The 18954-nt window shown below is 42.6% G+C and overlaps 1 protein-coding gene across 1 annotated transcript in view; it reads left to right on the plus strand.

The window, feature by feature from the left end:
• Positions 1 to 17934, plus strand: part of PGM5 (phosphoglucomutase 5) — an 88649-nt gene extending 70715 nt beyond the window's left edge. The window contains exon 11 of the mRNA XM_060237428.1: positions 14272 to 17934. Coding sequence (XP_060093411.1) covers positions 14272 to 14361 — 90 coding nt within the window. The 3' untranslated portion in view covers positions 14362 to 17934. The remainder of the gene's footprint in view (positions 1 to 14271) is intronic.
• Positions 17935 to 18954: the final 1020 nt, after the last annotated feature.

Raw genomic sequence — 18954 nt, forward strand, 5'->3', positions numbered from 1 at the left:
TGGGTTAAACTATATTAAATAGCTGATCTGCAAAATTCAATTAATTTAAAGCATGGGTTACCAAGGCTTGCAACATGAGCTTTCTTCCAAGGGCAAAACCACCTTGATTTAGAGCCAGGTGCAGAATTCATCCAAATCTTCCTCACCCACACCTGCGTGAATAGAAGGAAAAGGAGAGGCATAGTCCATGCCAACGATTGAATAGCCTTAGGGCCTGTCATATGCACCCCATCCTCGAGGAGGCCCTCACTGAGCCTCCCAGACTATATAGCCAATAGGTGACCAGATTGAAAAAACCCCTATCCCAGATATCTTGGGATGCTTGCCAAATTGAACTTTCCCTTAACCGATGCTTTTCCTGTCACAAGATGAAAGTAGCCTTGGCACAACTCCCCTCCCTCCCACTTCACACCAATAGGTTGCACAGGCCCTTCTGCAGATAGCTAAAAATAGATCAGTCCCTGTGACTGACAGTTGAATTCCATGGCTGTTTGATTCGTTATAGTTTCTGCCACAGCTTGCAATCTAATAATTCGATTAAGCATATACACAGGCGTTCAGTATCCCCAGGATCCATCCTGCGCCCACGTGGCTGGGCCATAATATTCAATGATCCGTTGTGGGGGCCATTCATTTCCCCACTGCGTACCTCCAATGTCGCTTTGATCTAACATAATCATCAAACACTGGGGTTCCTAAAGCTGAACCAACATTTGAAGGCAAAAGGAAGAAGCTGGGACGTATTGTTCCGATAAGGCCAGTCCCAGTCTCCTGGGCAGGAGAGTATAAGCCATTTTACCACAGATCCAATATAACCCTTCAGGAGCCATCCATTGATCAGAGGACTCTGAGGCAACATTGGAATATTTATTTATGCTGCTAATATTTCCCCATGGCTGAAAATCTTCTATAACAGTGCCATCCTCTTCTACCCATTTTGGCTTCTCCTTATTGGAGCTAACTAGCAGGGTTCTGCGGCACAGAGAATGCCCAACATGCTTTCCATTCATCCACAACACAGCTCGAGAAATGCACAGTTCTCCATTCACAACTATTTTTTTCTCTCTTCTGGCCTTGGTTTATTCCATCAGACCAAGTCTGAAGGCAGAACCTCCGTACCAACCCAAGGCCATCTTTCACTCATCAGCGGACCTCCGCACACCCAGCAGTTTGAAATATTTAGGGAGGAGGCTATCTGTTCAGCCAGAGCTATAAAAAGAACAGGTGCCTTAAACTTAGGTTTAGGCTTTTTGATTTTGTAAGATTTTAAATTAACCAGCCAGCATGCCCACAGTGAAGTTGGGCAGCGGAAACTCCCTCTATGGGGTATTGTCCTCCTGAACCAAGATATTCAATTTTTGCCTGATAGTTTGAGACTCCATGTTCTACACAAACTATTTTTGTATTTCGTTCTAATCAAGCCCCATAATCTTCCCTAGATTGAACATGCAGCATGCATTGTGAACTCTCTCCTTCCCAACATTTAGAACATCTTACAACTTGAGAAGTACAAACATAAGTAAAAGCATAGCAATCACTTCAACACAAGGAATTATGAGGGAGGCGCAAGAGATTCAGAATAACTAATACAAAGAAATATCTAACTCTTTGTTGCTCCAGATAGCTTCCTCAAAGCTTCGGCCATGCGTAGACCAGCCAGCTTCTGGGGTGGCTGGTGCAAGGCTTGCCGATGAAGTTTGGGGGCGCTGGACCTGCTTTCAAACAAGTCCCACCAGTTTCAAGTTATTGACTTTTAACAGTCTTTACTAGATGGCTTAGGGCCGGATAGAGTCTTTAGTAAATTTCAGAGTCAATGGCTTCCCCAGGACTGGCTGTGCCTTCCAATGGTCTGCAGCTGGCTTTAAATGAGACCAGTGAATCCAAACTGCCATTCCTTGGACCTTAACAGCTGTAGGGGAACTTAAAAGAACAGTAAACGGGCCCTTCCATTTCGGCTGTAAAATCTTAGCCCTCCAGCTTTTAACCCACACACTGGCTTCAGGCTGGTAAGCATGTACAGGAGAATAAATTTGATATGGCAGAGTCTCAAACACATACCTGTTCACATCTTTTACAGCTTTGCCCAAGGCTTGCAATTCCTCATAAGTTATAAAGCTCCCTAACTGAGAGAGGTTGCCTCGAACTCCCTGAACCATAGAGGGTGGTCTTCCATAAACAATCTCAAATGATGACAGCTTAAGACGTTTGTGAGGCAGGCAGTGCAACCGAAACAATGCAGTTGGCAACATTGTAGTCCATGGCAAATGGGTTTCTTGACAGAGTTTAGACAGGGTGTTCTTCAAAGATCTGTTAGCCCTCTCGACTTTTGCTGAACTCTGTGGGCAGTAAGCAGCATGCAATTTCCAAGTAATGTCCTTCTGCTAACCGGAGTGCTCTGATAAGGGCAATTAACTCTGCCTTCTGTGCTGAGGTTGATATTGGCAGCGCTTCTGCCTCTATCACTGTCTCTAGAGTAACGACCGCATATCCTGCTCTGCGCTTCCCATCCTGGATAAAGCTACTCACAATACAAGAACTCGTGGGCATTCAATGAAATTGCTGAGCAGTCAGGTTAGAACAGATAAAAGGAAGTATTTCTTCATCCAAAGGGTGATTAACATGTGGAATTCACTGCCACAGGAGGTGGTGGCGGCTACAGGCGTAGCCAGCTTCAAGAGGGGGTTAGATAAAAATATGGAGCAGAGGTCCATCAGTGGCTATTAGCCACAGTGTGTGTGTATATATATGTGTGTGTGTGTGTGTGTGTGTGTGTATATATATATATATATATATACACATATAAAATTATTGGCCACTGTGTGATACAGAGTGTTGGACTGGATGGGCCGTTGGCCTGATCCAACATGGCTTCTCTTATGTTCATCAGTGAAATATTCAATATCTGGATCTGAAAATGGGGTATCTTTTAGATCAGACTGACTAGAATAGACTTTTTCCATATCTTCCAGGCAGCCATGTTCTAATTCTTCCCCAGGAGTTGGCAACAGGGAAGCTGGGTTCAGAGTTGACACAGTCACTATTTTCACACGGGGATTCTCACACATAAGAGCTTGGTATCTGACCATGCGGGCATTAGTGAACCAATAGTTCCCCTTGTGCTCAAGAAGCGCTTGCACATAATGAGGCACTCTCACTTCAAGCTGGCCACCGAAGGTAAATTTATCAGCTTCCTTCACAAGTTCTGCCACTGCAGATATGGCACGCATACACAAAGGCCAGCCTTTGGCCACATTGTCCAGTTGTTTAGACAGATATGCTACTGGTTGGGGCCAGGATCCCAGCAATTGAGTTAGTACGCCTGCAGCTATTCCTTCTCGTCCATGCACATACAGAGTAAAGAGCTTGTCAGTATCAGGTAGTCCCAGAGCTGGTGCCTGCATGAGCTGATGTTTTAAGGTTTTAAAGGCATTTTAATAATAATAATAATAATAAAGTTTTTATTTATATCCCGCCCTCCCCGCCGAAGCAGGCTCAGGGTGGCTTACAAGACATGATATAAAATATCATGATATAACAATAAAACACAATAATACAGTCAATAAACAGAACAATATAAATTATACAATATATAAGTTAACATTAAAATCATTGCTCTGTCCATTCAAAGGGTGCTTTTTCTCCCCCCTTAGTGGCTTCGTATAAGGGCTTTGCTTTATAGCAAAATTGGGGAGCCAAATTCTGCAGAACCCTGCTGCTCCTAAGAATTCTCTCAGCTGACGCCTGATAGTGGGCACAGGAATGGCACACAGTCTCTTTTTGCTCTCTGCCTAGCTGCCATCTTCCCTGGGATATATGGAAGCCTAAAAATTTCACTGTCTCTTGGGATAGCTGAGCTTTCTTTCAAGACACTTTATACCCAGCCTCAGTCAGAAGTGTTAGCAGAGCAGCAGTGGCACCTTGGCAAGTCTGTAAGTTTTTGGCCCCTATCAGAATATCATCAATGTACTGAAGGCACACAACTTCTCCTGGCACAGTTGGGAATCGGCTCAGATCTTTGCTGAGGGCATTGCCAAAGAGGGTGGGCGAGTTTTTGAACCTCTGGGGTAAACAGGCCCATGTATATTGTAGCTTTCTACCACTGGAAGGCAAACAGTGGCTGACTTTCAGGTTCCAGTCTTAAACAAAAGAATGCATCCTTGAGATCTACCACTGAGAAATAAGTGGCTGAAGCAGGTATAAGTCCCAGCAAGACATATGGGTTTGGAACAACAGGATGCAGAGTCTGTGTGCAAGAATTTACAGACCGGTACAGGATTTACGCTCTGTTATCATTGGTGCCCAGCTTCTGGACTGGCAACAGAGGACTGTTCCATGAGGACTGGCAATCAATCTCATAATGAAGGAGCCTGTCAAAGTGCTTCTGGATGCCAGCTACTGCCTTCTTGGGAATCGGGTACAGGCGTTTCCGGATTGGAACGGCTCCTGGGATTAACTCTACTCTGATAGGTGCATGGTTTACTGCTAACCCAGGTGGATTTTCCTCTGCCCATACATGTGGAAATTGTGGAAACCAGACTTCTGACATGGCCATTACAGGAGCTGAATGATAAAGCCGCCACTCTTCTTCCCAGGGGCATTCTAGAACATATACACCTTGATACTGTAGTTCGCCTTCTGAGTTAGTGTAAGGCAACTCAAAGTTCATTTGGCTCTCTGACTCAAAAGTCAATCGGGCCCGCAACACAGAAAGCAGGTCTCTTCCCATCAGCGACACCGGGCAGTCAGGTAAATGGACAAAATTGTGGCGGACCACATGGCCTCCTACTGTACAAGTTCGTTTGGCTAGAAGTGGTCTGGATTGCTTGTGCCCTGTAGCTCCAATTATATTAATGTATTTGTGAATTGAAGGAGCAATCTTAACAGGCACCACAGACCATGCAGTTCCAGTATCTACAAGGAATGGAATCTCCTGACCCCCAATATCAACTGTGACCATGGGCTTCACGGGGCCAGGACCATCGGTGCCCTGTCTGTCCTAATCTTCCCATCCTTCCAGTCCAGCCAGACCATACACAGGCTCTTTTTCATTCCTCCGATATCTGCCTCCCTGGACTTGGCCTCTTCCTCTGCCCCTTCCTCTGGCCCCTCTGCTCTTACGGCCTTTAAACTCCAATCCTGTCATCTGTCCAGGGCGCTTTGGATTTCTTGTGGGCGAAGGGGGGGTTGTTTAGGGCATGAATCTCTCCAGTGTCCAAATTCTTTACAATACCCACACTAGTTTGGGTTTAAATTTGTCATTGCAGATCTTTGATTCCCCCTATTCATTCCTTGCCCCCGAGCAGCCTCTTTGCCTCTCATAGATGACTGCCCAGCCAGTGCCGCTGCCAACAGATCAGCCTTCTTTTTCATTTTTCTTTCAGCCTCCCGTTTCTGGTCTACATCTCAATTGACATAAACTTTCTGGGCAATCTCTAGCAATTGGGATATATTCATGCCTGTAAAGCTGTCTTGCTTCTGGAGTTTCTTGCGGATGGGCAACGAAAGCTGTATTTACCATACATAAATTTTCTGTAGCCTCAGGATCCAATGGAGTATACGTTCGAAATGCTTGCATCAAGCGTTCTGCATAAGCTCCAGGGCTCTCATCTGCTTTCTGGAGAACTTCACTAACTTTTGACATATTAATAGGCTTCTTGCCTGCCTCTTTCATTCCTTCTAAGATTGCTTGTCTGTATTCTGGTAGATGCTCTTTGGACTCACGGCCATTGGGATCCCACTTCGGGTCTTTTGCAGGAAAGCAGGCTTTTATCCACTCCTCTCTATCTGCAGTCTTCGGGGGAACTTTTCCCTCTACATGCTTTTGGGCATGATGCAGAATGTGGCTTCTCTCCTCTGTAGTAAAGAGAGCCAGTAAAAGCTGTTGACCGTCTGCATAGGTGGGCTGATGTGTGGCTATAATACTGGTTAGCAGATTAGTCATTGGAGTAGGATTGTCAGAAAATGCTACAGTGTGAGCCTTCCAATTTACTAGGTCACTTGAAATGAAAGGCACGTACATGTATCAGGTTTCAATGCTAGGGCCGGGCTGTAGTGGGATGTGGACTTCTCGGAGGGGAGCTAGCAAAGAGCCCTCTGTGCTAGATATAAAGCCCAGAAAAGTCGAGGGGGAGACTGTGGAGGGGCTAGAAGTTTGCTCAGTACTGGGAGAGAGTTCAGTGTTGGAGGAGAATTCTAGGGGTGAACTAAGACCTGCTTCTAGTCCTTGATTGTTAGACATAGGCATGGAATAAAAGGGAACTGTTGCATGGAACAAGTGTTCAGAAAACAGCTGCTGGATTGGATTTAAAGTTCTCTGAGATCTTGCTCTCCCTTTCACAGCCCCAGCTTCCTCATTTGTCCCTACTTCCTGGTTCTCCTCATCAAAGGATTCTGGAGTGCTTTTAACTAGCTGCGCTTGGCTCTCGCCTTCTGCCTCGCCTTCTGCTGCCCCGGCACCTCCTTCAGCTGACGGTATCGGGAGGGGTGGATACACTGGAACATATGGCGGGGGACTGGCCAAGGGATCTTCTGGTTCCTCATCTAACACTGGGGGCTTTCTTTGAAGGGATTGTTGTTTTTGTTAACACTTCCTGTCGCAAAGCCATAACTTGACTTACAGCTTTTGCAACAGCCCTCTGAGCCCATTTCTTCTTCATCTTCTGCAACTTTTCTGGCCACCAGTAAGAGTTCTGTACTGCTGTTGCCCAGCTGTCAATGTAGGGAAACTGACTTTCGGAGTTCGGGGATTGTGCTATACTTTTATAAACACGGTGAACCAAGCCTTAATCAAAGCTACCCTCAGGTGACCATTCTACTGGAAGGCCACCCAATCTTTCTGACATAACGCTTTCAGAGTTTCAGGAGTTAATTTGACCCCATAATCATCACAGAAATGTTCCTTGAAGTTTTTACACATGTATTCTAGTGGGGTTTTTGACTGATTTCCACTCATGGCGCCAGACGTTTAGACAAGACACTTCTAGGGAAAACACAAAACAGCAGCTGCCAGTAAGGGGTCTGGCAGTCATGGAATCCTGGGGGTTTTCACTTCCTCTCTCTCGTGACTCAGTGAGGTTGCCCTACTGGGAACTGCACAATTGAGAGTCCGCTCTCACTTAGAGGCTACACTTCCTCTCATTCACACATGCACACACACCACAGAAATCCCAGATCCTAGCTTTTGTGCTTCAGCTCCAAAGTGGAGCCTAATAGACAGAGCGTAAAGGGTGATCAGACCCTTCGTCTCTCCTAAGGAGAGGTAATCAGGATTCCCAGACAGTTCATACTGACAATTCTGAAGATCTTCTGATTCCCTGGACACGTCGGTTCAACCAGGCACGGAATCTTGGTTGGTGAACCGGACACATTCTCCCATGGGGGTGGAGAGAGCTGGACTCGATCAAAAATGTGACCGTGGCACCTAGTCCGGTCTTCCCTCCATGGGGGTGGAAAGCAGACAGCTATGCAGCCACCCAAGGGGAAGGAAACATCCTATCCCATTATTTTCCCGACCAAGGCACCAAAATGAAGCAAAGAAATAACGAGGTCCGCGCAGACTTACTGGTATGAAGCGAGGTTTACTTTATGGTACCATAAGCAGAACCCAGTCAGGCATGGGCCCCAAAATGACTGAGATCCATTTCCCTGTGTGCATACAGTTTTCAAGCAAGCAAGCAAGCAAGTAGGCTAGCACAAGCTTATCAGATTTCAAAGATCCCGCCTTCACAAAGCCCTTTCTAGTAAATTTCCATGACATGGCCCCCTTTATCTATATACAGCAAGTCACCTGTAGGAGGCTGTTCCCTTATCTAATCTTACAGCTAGAGCTCACACCCGCTGGGCGATAGAGTCAGTTTCTAACAGCAGTTTTACAACAGACCCCTTAGTTTGAAGACAAAGCATATTTTTACTCAATATGACAAATATTATTATTATTGGAGGTATTAATTAATTATTCAGGGACTGCCTCTTCACCAGTAAGTGCTCTTGTACTTGCTTAAGCAGCAATTTTATAAAAGGATGATAAATTGTTCTGGTTATTTTATTTATTTATTTTCAATCTATAGCCTGCCCATTCCCAAATGGACTCTGGGCAGGTAGCAACAATCAATAATACAAGATTAAAATAAAATACATATAATAAAACAATATACAATCTAAAAGCAATATAACAATCTAAAAACAATTGTTGATTATTAATTGATTTTAATTATCAATTATCCATCCTAGCACATTATTAAGTTATTAATTACATAGTGCACATTAAGATAGATTCAGGTGGGTATCTGTGTTGGTTTGAAGTAGCTTCTATCTTGAACAAAACTTTGTTGGCCATTGGACTCAGACTTTGTTATAGTGTACATGAGTGCACCTCTATCAAAAGTTGGAAAATAATTGTACTCTGAGATTTTTTTTTAAGACTCTTAGTCAAAATACAAAGAGTAATTATCTGTGAAGGTAACTAATTTCTCTGAAATGAGGCCTGGAACACAGCTGAGATGGAAATTCAGCACAGGGCAGAAGCCTCAAGTGCCAATTTGCTCTAATTTAAATTAGTGCATGAGTGTGATTGCCCAATTTTCAAAAAATGCTTCTGGTTTTGAATTTTTTTTTTACCACAATCCATATTAAAAGATGGCTATGGTGAGTGTTTGACACACTTTTTGAAATGCTAGGTTTGGGGAGCTAACGCAGCCTATGAAAAGTAGTGGTTTTCTTTCTTAATATGGATGTAATGGGGAAAAGCTGAAGTTAACTGTCAACCATTATAGAAGATAGTTTGTGATCATGTGTTCTGTGCAAAGTTTTTTTTTTAAGTGTATATCCTTTCTTCTCAAAAAACCAACTCCAGCTGGCTTACAAAAGAACTATCAGTAAAATAAACAATATTAATACAATAGATGCGACAGCTGTGGGATGAGCAGAGAAATTCAAATTTTAAAAAGTGTTTTGGGTTCCTTCCCCCAGGACTTTCCTCCCTTATTTTTCTAGTGGAAAAAATGGAACTGTTTAAGGGAACTGGGGGGGGAAAGGATCATGTGAAATGGAGGGGCATTATTGCTAATTATAATTAGCACTAAAAAAAAAAGTGGAAAAGGGAGCTGTGTATGACAGGTGAGGTACATAGATTTAGGTGGGTAGCCATGTTGGTCTGAAGCAGCAGAAGAAAGGTGGAGTCTAGTGGCACCTTTAAAACCCATGCAGTTTTATTCTGGGTATAAGGTGTCATGTGCACACACAAAAGCTTTTGTGGGTACACAGAAAGCTTATACCCAGAATAAAACTTTGTGGTCTTAAAAGAACAACTGTACTCAGGCTAGGATCATGCGAGTTGTTTTTAAAACTTGCTTCCAGTCCTCTGCATTCAAGGCTCCTCTGAGCCAAGCCTATGTGTCTGGGAAACTTCTTTGTTGGTCCATAGTAAGGAGCTCAACATGAGCCCCTCCTTTTCATTGATAGCCACAATCTCTACATGCCTTTTATTAGCTAATTATAATAAACAAAACCTTGGACTTTAATGCAGTGGCTTAATTTCATTGTTGGTCTTTATCAAACCAAACCATGACTACACTAATAGCATCAGCATTATCAAATTTAATCTAGATGAAAAGGATAATAAAATGGGTGCCATGAATCTGATTTAATGTCTGAGCTATTCTAGGCTGCATTTTATTGTACAATTTCAACTCATTATTTGTTTGCAAGTTGTACAGTGCTTATCTTCCCTTTTACATGTTTAAATAGATCTAGAGACCAGTTAAATTGAAGTACCTGAATTTAAATTAACATGGAGAATGTAGATTGGATTGTGCTACCATTTTCTCTGAAAGCAAGGGAGGGGAGGGGTTAGTTAATCCCTCTCCTCACCATTTACCATCCTGTGTGGCTTGTTGCCCACATGAGTCCTTCAGACCATGAGATAGCACTCCTGCATTCAGAAAGGGGCCCCATCTCCCTCTTGCATCAGTAGAATAGCTAATAGGACCCACCCCTGGGTCTGCAAAAGCTAGGACTCTGTTTCATCCATCATTTGGTTAATCAGATTAATCTAAAAACCCTAGAATGTAAGATGACCCTAATCAATATATTATATATTAATATAATATTAAAATATATAACTATTTTGAATAGAAATGCTCACAAAAACTGAGTGGTGGAAAGTGTTAGAGGAAAAACCAACAAGAACAGCTAAAGAAGAAAGTGTTCATTGTCTTAGTGATGCTCTTCCAGAATGGTTTATAATATGGCAACTTATGGGTGCATAACCCAGGACTGGATTAACAATTAGGCAAAGTAGGCACTGGCGTATGGGCCCCCATGCCTTTAGTGGCCCCGGGCTGGCTCCCCCCCCATTTCCCCCCTGCTTGCAGCCCTTGGAGCCTGCACGTGCAGCCAGAAACTGAGCCGCTCTTTGCCTGACTTGCCTGGTGTGGCCGCTGGCATTGTCTCCAAGTTTGCCTCTCTCTAATTCTCCCCCATAGCTTTGTTAAAGGCGCTTTTGAGAAGGTGCCTGCAGGCTGCAGCAGGGACTGCAGGCGCTCCAACTTGCTAGCCCCCCCCCCCAAGATTTTGACTCCTTAGGGGCCTGCACAGGATTTAATCTGGCTCTGGCATAATCTAAAACCAAACACTGTATTCCCTTCAAAATATTTTGTTCGTATGCAAACATATACTGAATTATTATATTAATCGTAAGTCTTGCACTTAACAAAAATTTCTTTAATGTGACACCCTTATTAAAGATGTAATAAGTGATCAACTGTTCCTCATGATATTAGCACAAAAGTTGCAAGGAACATGGTTGTAACTTGATGGTGGGGTGCCAAGGTACTTGTTCACAACTGGATATAATGAGTAATCATTCTGTTGTCTACACAATGAAGAAGAAGAAGAAGAAGAAGAAGAAGAAGAAGAAGAAGAAGAAGAAGAAGAAGAAGAAGAAGAAGAAGAAGAAGAAGAAGAAGAAGAAGAAGAAGAAGATGATATTGGATTTATATCCCGCCCTCCACTCCGAAGAGTCTCAGAGCGGCTCACAATCTCCTTTACCTTCCTCCCCCACAACAGTCAACCTGTGAGGTGGGTGGGGCTGGAGAGGGCTCTCACAGCAGCTGCCCTTTCAAGGACAACCTCTGCCAGAGCTATGGCTGACCCAAGGCCATGCTAGCAGGTGCAAGTGGAGGAGTGGGGAATCAAACCTGGTTCTCCCAGATAAGAGTCCGCACACTTAACCACTACACCAAACCGGCTCTCCGGTTGTTGCACTCATTGAGTTTCATGACTAGAACAGCAAAGGTCATGTTTAACCCTATAAGGTAGAGGTGGTCAACGGTAGCTCTCCAGATGTTTTTTGCCTACAACTTCCATCAGCCCCAGTCATTTGGGACTATAAGGGATCCGGGGGGGGGGGGATCCAGGAGGTCCCCATGATTTGTCTCTGTGACACTGGGAAGAGGGTGCCCTTCATTGTCCTTTATTGTTTCATTCACTGAAAATGGTCCTCTGTTCTGATGCAATTCCAGTGTCAGCTGTTGTTCAGCTGCGCATTAGAAAAAGACTTTTATTACATTATTAAATGGGCGGAAACCTGAGACTGGGTAGCAGCCACTGTCACCCGTCAGCAAGAAGAAATGGACAAGAAAAACTGCTAAGATCACTGGAGCTGCTACATGGGTCCATACTGGGTGAGATGTTCCTTTAACTGCTGAGGCCAGGTTCCTGATCTTTCAAGACTAGAATGCTTCCTGGGTCTCTTATTCTAGAAGGAACCATCTATTTTGCTTTTTGCCAGTTTGGTGTAGTGGTTAAAAGTGTGGATTCTAATCTGGGAAAACTGGGTTTGACTCCCCACTCCTCTATATGCACCGTGTGGTGGGACTGTGGGTCAGTCACAAGTCCTCTCAAGAGCAATTCTCAAAAGAGCTCTTTCAGCCCCACCTACCTCACAGGGTGTCTGTTGTGTGGAGGGGAAGAGAAAGAAAATTGTAAGCCACTCTGAGACTGTGTAAAGGGACTTCCCAAGTATTTTACTGGAGTTCACAAATGTTTGTTAGAAGCAAGTGTTTAGTTATAATGTTGCAAGACAGAATGACCATGGATGTAGTTAAGAGCAAGTAAGAAGATGCATTACCTGCTCATTGTGTATTAAGAACAGGGCTTTTTTTGTAGCAGGAACTCCTTTGCATATTAGGCCACACACCCCTGATGTAGCCAGTCCTCCTGGAGCTTACAGTAGACCCTGTACTAAGAGCTTTTTAAGCTCTTGGAGGATTGGCTACATCAGGGGTGTGTGGCTTAATATGCAAAGGAGTTCCTGCTACGAAAAAAGCCCTGACAAGAATTTTTAAATGTTTCACAGATTGTTTCACTGAAAAGTAACAACTTCAGAGCAACAATGGCATATGTAGATTAAGCGCCAAGTGTCATTAAATTGAGAGTTGAATTGAATTTTTTATTTACAGTTATTTACTTAAAACAACACTAGCAGTAGATTCCCTACTCTGCAATATTTTCACTTTTGCTATCAGGTCTGACTACATTTGATCCCTGTGTCTTTGATAAGCTACTGCAGCCAGTTGAAGGGACAAGGCTTAGTGGCAGAGCATCTGCTTGGCAAGCAGAAAGTTTATTTATTTATTGAGACTTTTATCCTGCCCTACCCCACAAGCGGGCTCCAGATGGCTTACATCATGTCAAATCACAGTAACACTTCCATAAAAACATTAACTGCTAAAACATTCACTTCAATAAAAATTTAGATGCAGTTCTAGGTTCAATCCCTGGCAGGTAATGTGGAAGACCTCTGCCTGAGACCCCAGAGAGCCACTGCCAGTCTGAGTAGACAGCACTGACCTTGATAGACCAAGGATCTGATTCAGTGTAAGGCAGTTTCATATGTCTCTGGCCAAAATTATTCAGAGTGTTTCCCTCCCCCCGCCCTGCCCAAAGACCTGAAAGTTCTTGAAGGTTAATTATGGGCCTTGCTGATATTGAATTATATACAAAATTCAGCTGAAAGCAGTAGATTATAGCACTGGGTGGGTTAGATATTCAAATCATACTAATAATTGTAATGTTGAACTAACGGGTTGGTTGTGTTGATTTTTTGTGTGAAAGCAGATATAAGGTTTATTTATTTATGAAAGATGAGACCAACACTGATGTCTTACAGATGGCACTTTGAGTAAACAAAACTGAGTGCTTCTCATCTCAAGCAGGGTGTGGGTATGGTCGCCTGTTGCATGTGCATTGCATGTGTGGGCGTGATCACCATGTAATCCCAAAATGGTTAAGGGAACAGCCAGAAAATAATGAAAAAAATTAAGTCATCTCTGGAAACCATATACTTTGTGTGACAGGAAATGCAGAGAATTCCCAGTTTGTGCTCATTCTGTAAAAGTTTTCAAAATATGTTTTTTTCCCTGGAGAACAGAGGTCAGGAGTTTGTTCAGATAAAATTGATATACAGCTCATGTATTGCATGTCACCTCATATGGAAAATAAATGGCATAGTTTCATGTTGTGCATATGTTCACTTGCACAAAGCCATTGATGATTAAACCCAGAAGGTGTTGCTTGTGTGAGGTTCCACCAAATATCACAGGATCCCTTTTTGTTATAGTTAGCAATGAATACAGTCTGGCTGCCCTTTCAGCCTGTCCCGTTTCTATCCTCAGGTTACATCTCCAGTTGCTATGCATGTGATGTCAGCTAGAATTTTGAGATTGCATCCAAGGCTCCTGGCATATTGCATATGAGGGCTGTAGTTTTGGCAGTAAGGGCAGCAGGATAAAAGTGTACAGAATATTTTTGGGTCAGTGCAGTCTGAACAAGTAACACAGTTGGGTTTTTTCCAATTCAAGCTGTATGTGTGGTGCCATATGCATGATGCTACTGGCTGATCTCTTTCTTGATTTAAGAAGTGAATTTAGAAAGTGATAGTTTTTACCTGCAACTGCAATTTGAACACAATCCAGAGAAAGATGGAAGACCCCAAATTCTTGGACTGCCAGGCTTGCCAAGCACTGAATCACTCTAAAGTGTGATAACTTCTCCTTAGCACTTATTAAATGAAGGGATAGAATTTAATATTCTGTGCTATGCAAGTCTGCCCTCAAGGAGCTGCTAGAGAATTTCATACACCATTACATGTAAGTGTGTTCCCATGAGCTTCCTGTAGAACCACTGTTGATATAAAACTATGTTAGCAAAAAGGCTATATTTTAATCACAAGTCTTCTTCCAAATGCTGTTTTGCTGTTTTCTTTCCCTCTAGGCTGTGCTGAGTCCTCTCATAGCAATTGCGCTGAAAATATCTCAGATTCATGAGAGGACAGGTCGGAAGGGTCCTACTGTCATCACCTGAACCAAGGAAGGATTGCTAACCCAGGGCCAAAGATGAGAAGGCAAGGGAGGAAGAAGCTCTTGCCCAGACACGCCAGCTGTTTGTGCCTTTGTATTACTCTAAGAGTTTGAGGTCAATAGGGAAGGCAGGGGTGGGGAACAAAAATTCATTTCTGATCATATTGTTCTTCTATGACTGCAGTGTATTTAATTTTGTACTATCCAGTATCTTCAGTATGCTCTTATACAAAAAAAAAAATAACCAAAGAGAAAGCTCCCTCTCATCTAGATTCAGTTATTACAAAATGCTAGCATGACATACAAGATTGTTATGATCTCCATTTTGTTTTTTGTGCTTGCAAAGGTAGGAGTGGGCTACATATAACCCTTGCTGGACTTTGGTATAATGCATAGCCTCTTGTTGCTATTTTGTGAATCTTGGACTCACCTTGGGGGGGAGGGGAAGGAAAGAAAAGAAAAGAGTTTATGGAAGCTAAGGTAATTATGAAATTTAATAGAATACTTTTCAGAAAGACAAACTATGTTTTCTAAACCCATCCTAAGTTTTTAAAGGACTGCCTCCTGCTCTGGGCTTTTAGACACTCTAGTTGGTTGGTGGATTCAGCTGCTGTGAAGGGCTAGTCATACTACCTAAGATGCCAGGAATTGTTTCCTTATGAAACACCACAGAAAGCAAAGTTAAAGCAGTATAGCTCATGTTCAGAAACTGCAGTTGTGGGTTCTCAAGTTCCTACCAGTTATAGATCCTATGCATGCTTGCTGAGATGCAGGGGCCGTTTTGTAGAAAAATAGATGATGGAACTCATTAACATGACTCATTAGCATATGCCACCCCTCCCACCAGCCAAAAGCAACCCAATACAAGAAAGGAAAGCCCCAGGCAAGTGAGGCCTGCTTGGGCTGGCTAGAGATACAGCCAGTCCAAGCAAGTCTCACTCACCTGGGCTTTCCTTGGCCACCCACCCTCATAGTCAAAAGACAAGCAAGCCACCTGCCACCCAAAATCACATAAGAAGTGAAGAAAGGGTAGTGTGGGTTTCTCCAAGAGTTAATGAGGGCTGCTGGGGGTGTGGCAAAGCTCCTGGTGGCTGACTGACTGCCCACTCTCCTAATCCAGGGATTGTTATGCAGCTGCACCTATTATTCAATGGACAAGGCAGGTGGGGAGGAAGACGGGGAACCATCAGAAAGGTTCAGGAGCTGTGCTCCTGTGAGCTCCTGCTGAATTCAAGGCCTGCTGAGAAGTAAGTCTAAGTGAGTTCAGTGAGACTTTTTACTCTATTGTAAGTGTGCATAGGAGTGCAGCCTTAAACTCAGATTTGATTTAATTGATATGCTTTCCAAAACAAGCTGACAGCTGCCGATCTTGATGTCACAAGTGAAGTTGCACAAATAAATATTTAAAATTACTGTGCAGCCAGGTTCCATTCTCCCCACCCATCCCCCCTCTCGGCAATGTTCTTCACATCCCAGTTAGCACAAATGTTTTGAATGAAGGGGAGGGACGGTGGCTCAGTGGTAGAGCATCTGCTTGGTAAGCAGAAGGTCCCAGGTTCAATCCCTGGCATCTCCAACTAAAAGGGTCCAGGCAAATAGGTGTGAAAAACCTTAGCTTGAGACCCTGGAGAGCCGCTGCCAGTCTGAGTAGACAATACTGACTTTGATGGACCGAGGGTCTGATTCAGTATAAGGCAGCTTCATATGTTCATATGTACATTCTCATAATGAAAAATGCAGTAAAATGGTTATTATTTAGCCACTAGCCTTGATGGAGATCTGAGTCTTTGGTTAGACTTCACTGTTTTGTAATGGAAAATGGTGCAGTCCACACACACACCCTTTGAACATAATAAATGATATGTTGTGAACTGGTACTGAACAGTGCCATCCTAAGCAGTTATACCCTTCTAAGTCCATCACATTCAGCATAACTCTGCTCAGAATGGCACTGTCCTAATTTCTAAACCTTTCTTTTTGTCTCAAGAAGTGTTCCACCTCTTTAGGGATGAGTGGCCACTGGCACAGTAAAACGTACACTGGAAAGGAATGCATGACCCTTTTAAAAAGCCAGCCTGCATTGTTTGAATTTAAATACCAGACATGCTCCCAATGAGTACTCAGTTATCTCTGATTTAACTAGACTACAGTGGTGGACTGGCATTGTATTCTGGTTAAATAAGTACCACAGTAACTGGGGGAAAAACATTTCCAACATACTGTTTTGAACTCTAGACCTCATACATGTGGAAACTATTAGATAGAAGTTAGTCATTTAGCTTGGAATAGGACCTCCAAAAATTTTCATTCACAGATTCATCTGAGAAATGTTAAAGCCTTCACATAGATTCATCTGTGTTTGTTTTATGCTGGCTTTTTAAAGAAACAACATGATATTGAAAATTACCCATCTTCTGCATATAGCTCACCAACTTGTCAATGTTCCTGTGGCCTCCTTAAAGTATCATGAGTAGCCTTGAAGCATTGCCTCCTCAGTAGTCCTCAAAGAGCCATCATTGCCTTAGAGTAGCTCTCTGCACAGTGGAGTGCTCACTCAAATTAATGAAATGTTGTTTTGACTTTAAAAAAAAACATGATTAAAGACCTCTGTGGCAGCCATTTAAACTCCCATGTGGTCCTCTTGAACTTTCTCAACACAATTTACAATATATTAGGTTATTGTTCTAACACTTTATATGAAGGAGAGGTTGGAAAAGACAGACAAAACTACTTAATCTGAAGTGCATTGAACTAAATCTGTTGGATTATTTTGTTACCTATAAACACACTGCTGTCATTTTGCATAATTCTTGTCAGAGGAATGTCAGCTATGTTTTTCAAAAGGCTTCCTTTATCAAAAGAGTACAGTAGCCTGTTGTGATAGTTGTGAGTTTTTTGGAGCATGGGGTCTCAAGAAGGATTTTATCCTTAATGAAATATTAGCTGTGGTTGCCCTCAAACTACAATGAATTGAATGAAGTTTTCAAACGAATCTTCTAATTGATTTAGCTATCCCAAAACCTACCAGATGCTTTGTCAGAGAATTGTAGGAACAGATAGAGCAAAGGGAGGATGGCTTGGGGAATCCTTGGATATAACAAATGGTTCTTCTGCCTGTGAAAGCATAGCACTGCTCCATGTAAGGCACACAACATTTAACTGACAAGAACTTTTTGTGCATGCAACTCGTTTGAATGTTTTTCTTCTTTGGGAACAGAGATGCAGCTGTATGTCATTTGTGGAGATGGCTTTTGTGCAATTTGACACTTTTTAATAGCATAGTGCAATGCATTGTGATGGCCAAGAGGCTCCTTTAAAAGTGCCTTATGCTTTTGGGAATTAATTTGATTTCTTTTTTATATATTTGTCAAAACTTGCTATGACATTTAATAAAGTGGAATGCCTTTTTTCTGCTTTGCATGAAATCGCTGATGATAGGGCACCAGCCCAACCTGATAGAACAGATTGTTTTGTAGCTGCATCAGTATTATAGAGACTCTAATTGACTGTTTTCTCACTTTTAAAAACACATTGATTTATTGCAGTATTATTAAATATCTTTTTTAAGTCAAAAGAAGTTTCATGGTTCCTTTTGTGTCACTTGCATGTCGACAGTAGAGATGTAAGAGCTCCAAAATACATTTTCCCCCCAAGGCAATTTTGGGGAGTACTGAAAAAAACTTCTTATGAAATATTTTATCTTTTGGAACAAGTGAAGTTCTTTTAAAGACAAGGTGGGCATGTTGTACATATTTACAGCTCTTAAATCCATAATGTATTTCTGCACCTAGAAGCATACCTAATGTTCCAGAGGGGGAACATGAAGGGCTTTTGTTGCTTTTTAACAGTTGCATACTTTCTGTTGTCTTTTGGAGCTAACTTGTGGTTGACCTTTCACATCTTCCTCAAACTACTGTGACATACATACCAAAGATTGGGTAAAAAAAATAGCATATTGCCCTAATTTGCTGGAAGAAAAAAAAGACAAGAAGGAGATGGGGCAGAAACTGCACTAAAGCCTCAGAGGAAAACTCTGAACAATTCTTTGAGAACTTTGCCAACCAGCTAGCAAAAATGATGGTACATTTGTTAAGATAGCTGCCAAGACAGAGAGCATCTTAAGAGAATTTTCTTGCCTGTTCCAGCTGGAGCTACACTGTTCCCCAAGTTACTTCACTGTTCTACACCGTTCCTTGACTTACTACAGGTGTTGGGTACCTCCCACGCTGGCAGATGTTTGGCAGTCCACCCAGGCCTGCTAATTAAGTTTACTTAGTTCAACTGTGGATCTGGTATGGGAGGGGGGAACTTGTTCTTACTTGGAAAATTCCATGAACACTGTCCAGTGATTGGTTGAGGAGGTTAGGAGGGTATGGCATTCAGGGTTTTTTTTATAAAAGTAGTCAGAATAGATATTATATGTCTCTTTTGCTTTACCCTTTTCTCTCCATGCTGCCAAGAAGCCATCTGTATTATGCTCAAGTTCTCTTTTCTTCTATAACCAACTGTGCAGTATTAGAATTCCAGTAAAGGGTAGCTAGTTAGCTTTATTTTTTTGTTTTTCTGTGCATTTTACTGCCACTGAACTATATGTTTT

This window comes from Heteronotia binoei, chromosome 4 (assembly GCF_032191835.1).
Source record: "Heteronotia binoei isolate CCM8104 ecotype False Entrance Well chromosome 4, APGP_CSIRO_Hbin_v1, whole genome shotgun sequence".
NCBI classification, from domain to species: domain Eukaryota; kingdom Metazoa; phylum Chordata; class Lepidosauria; order Squamata; family Gekkonidae; genus Heteronotia; species Heteronotia binoei.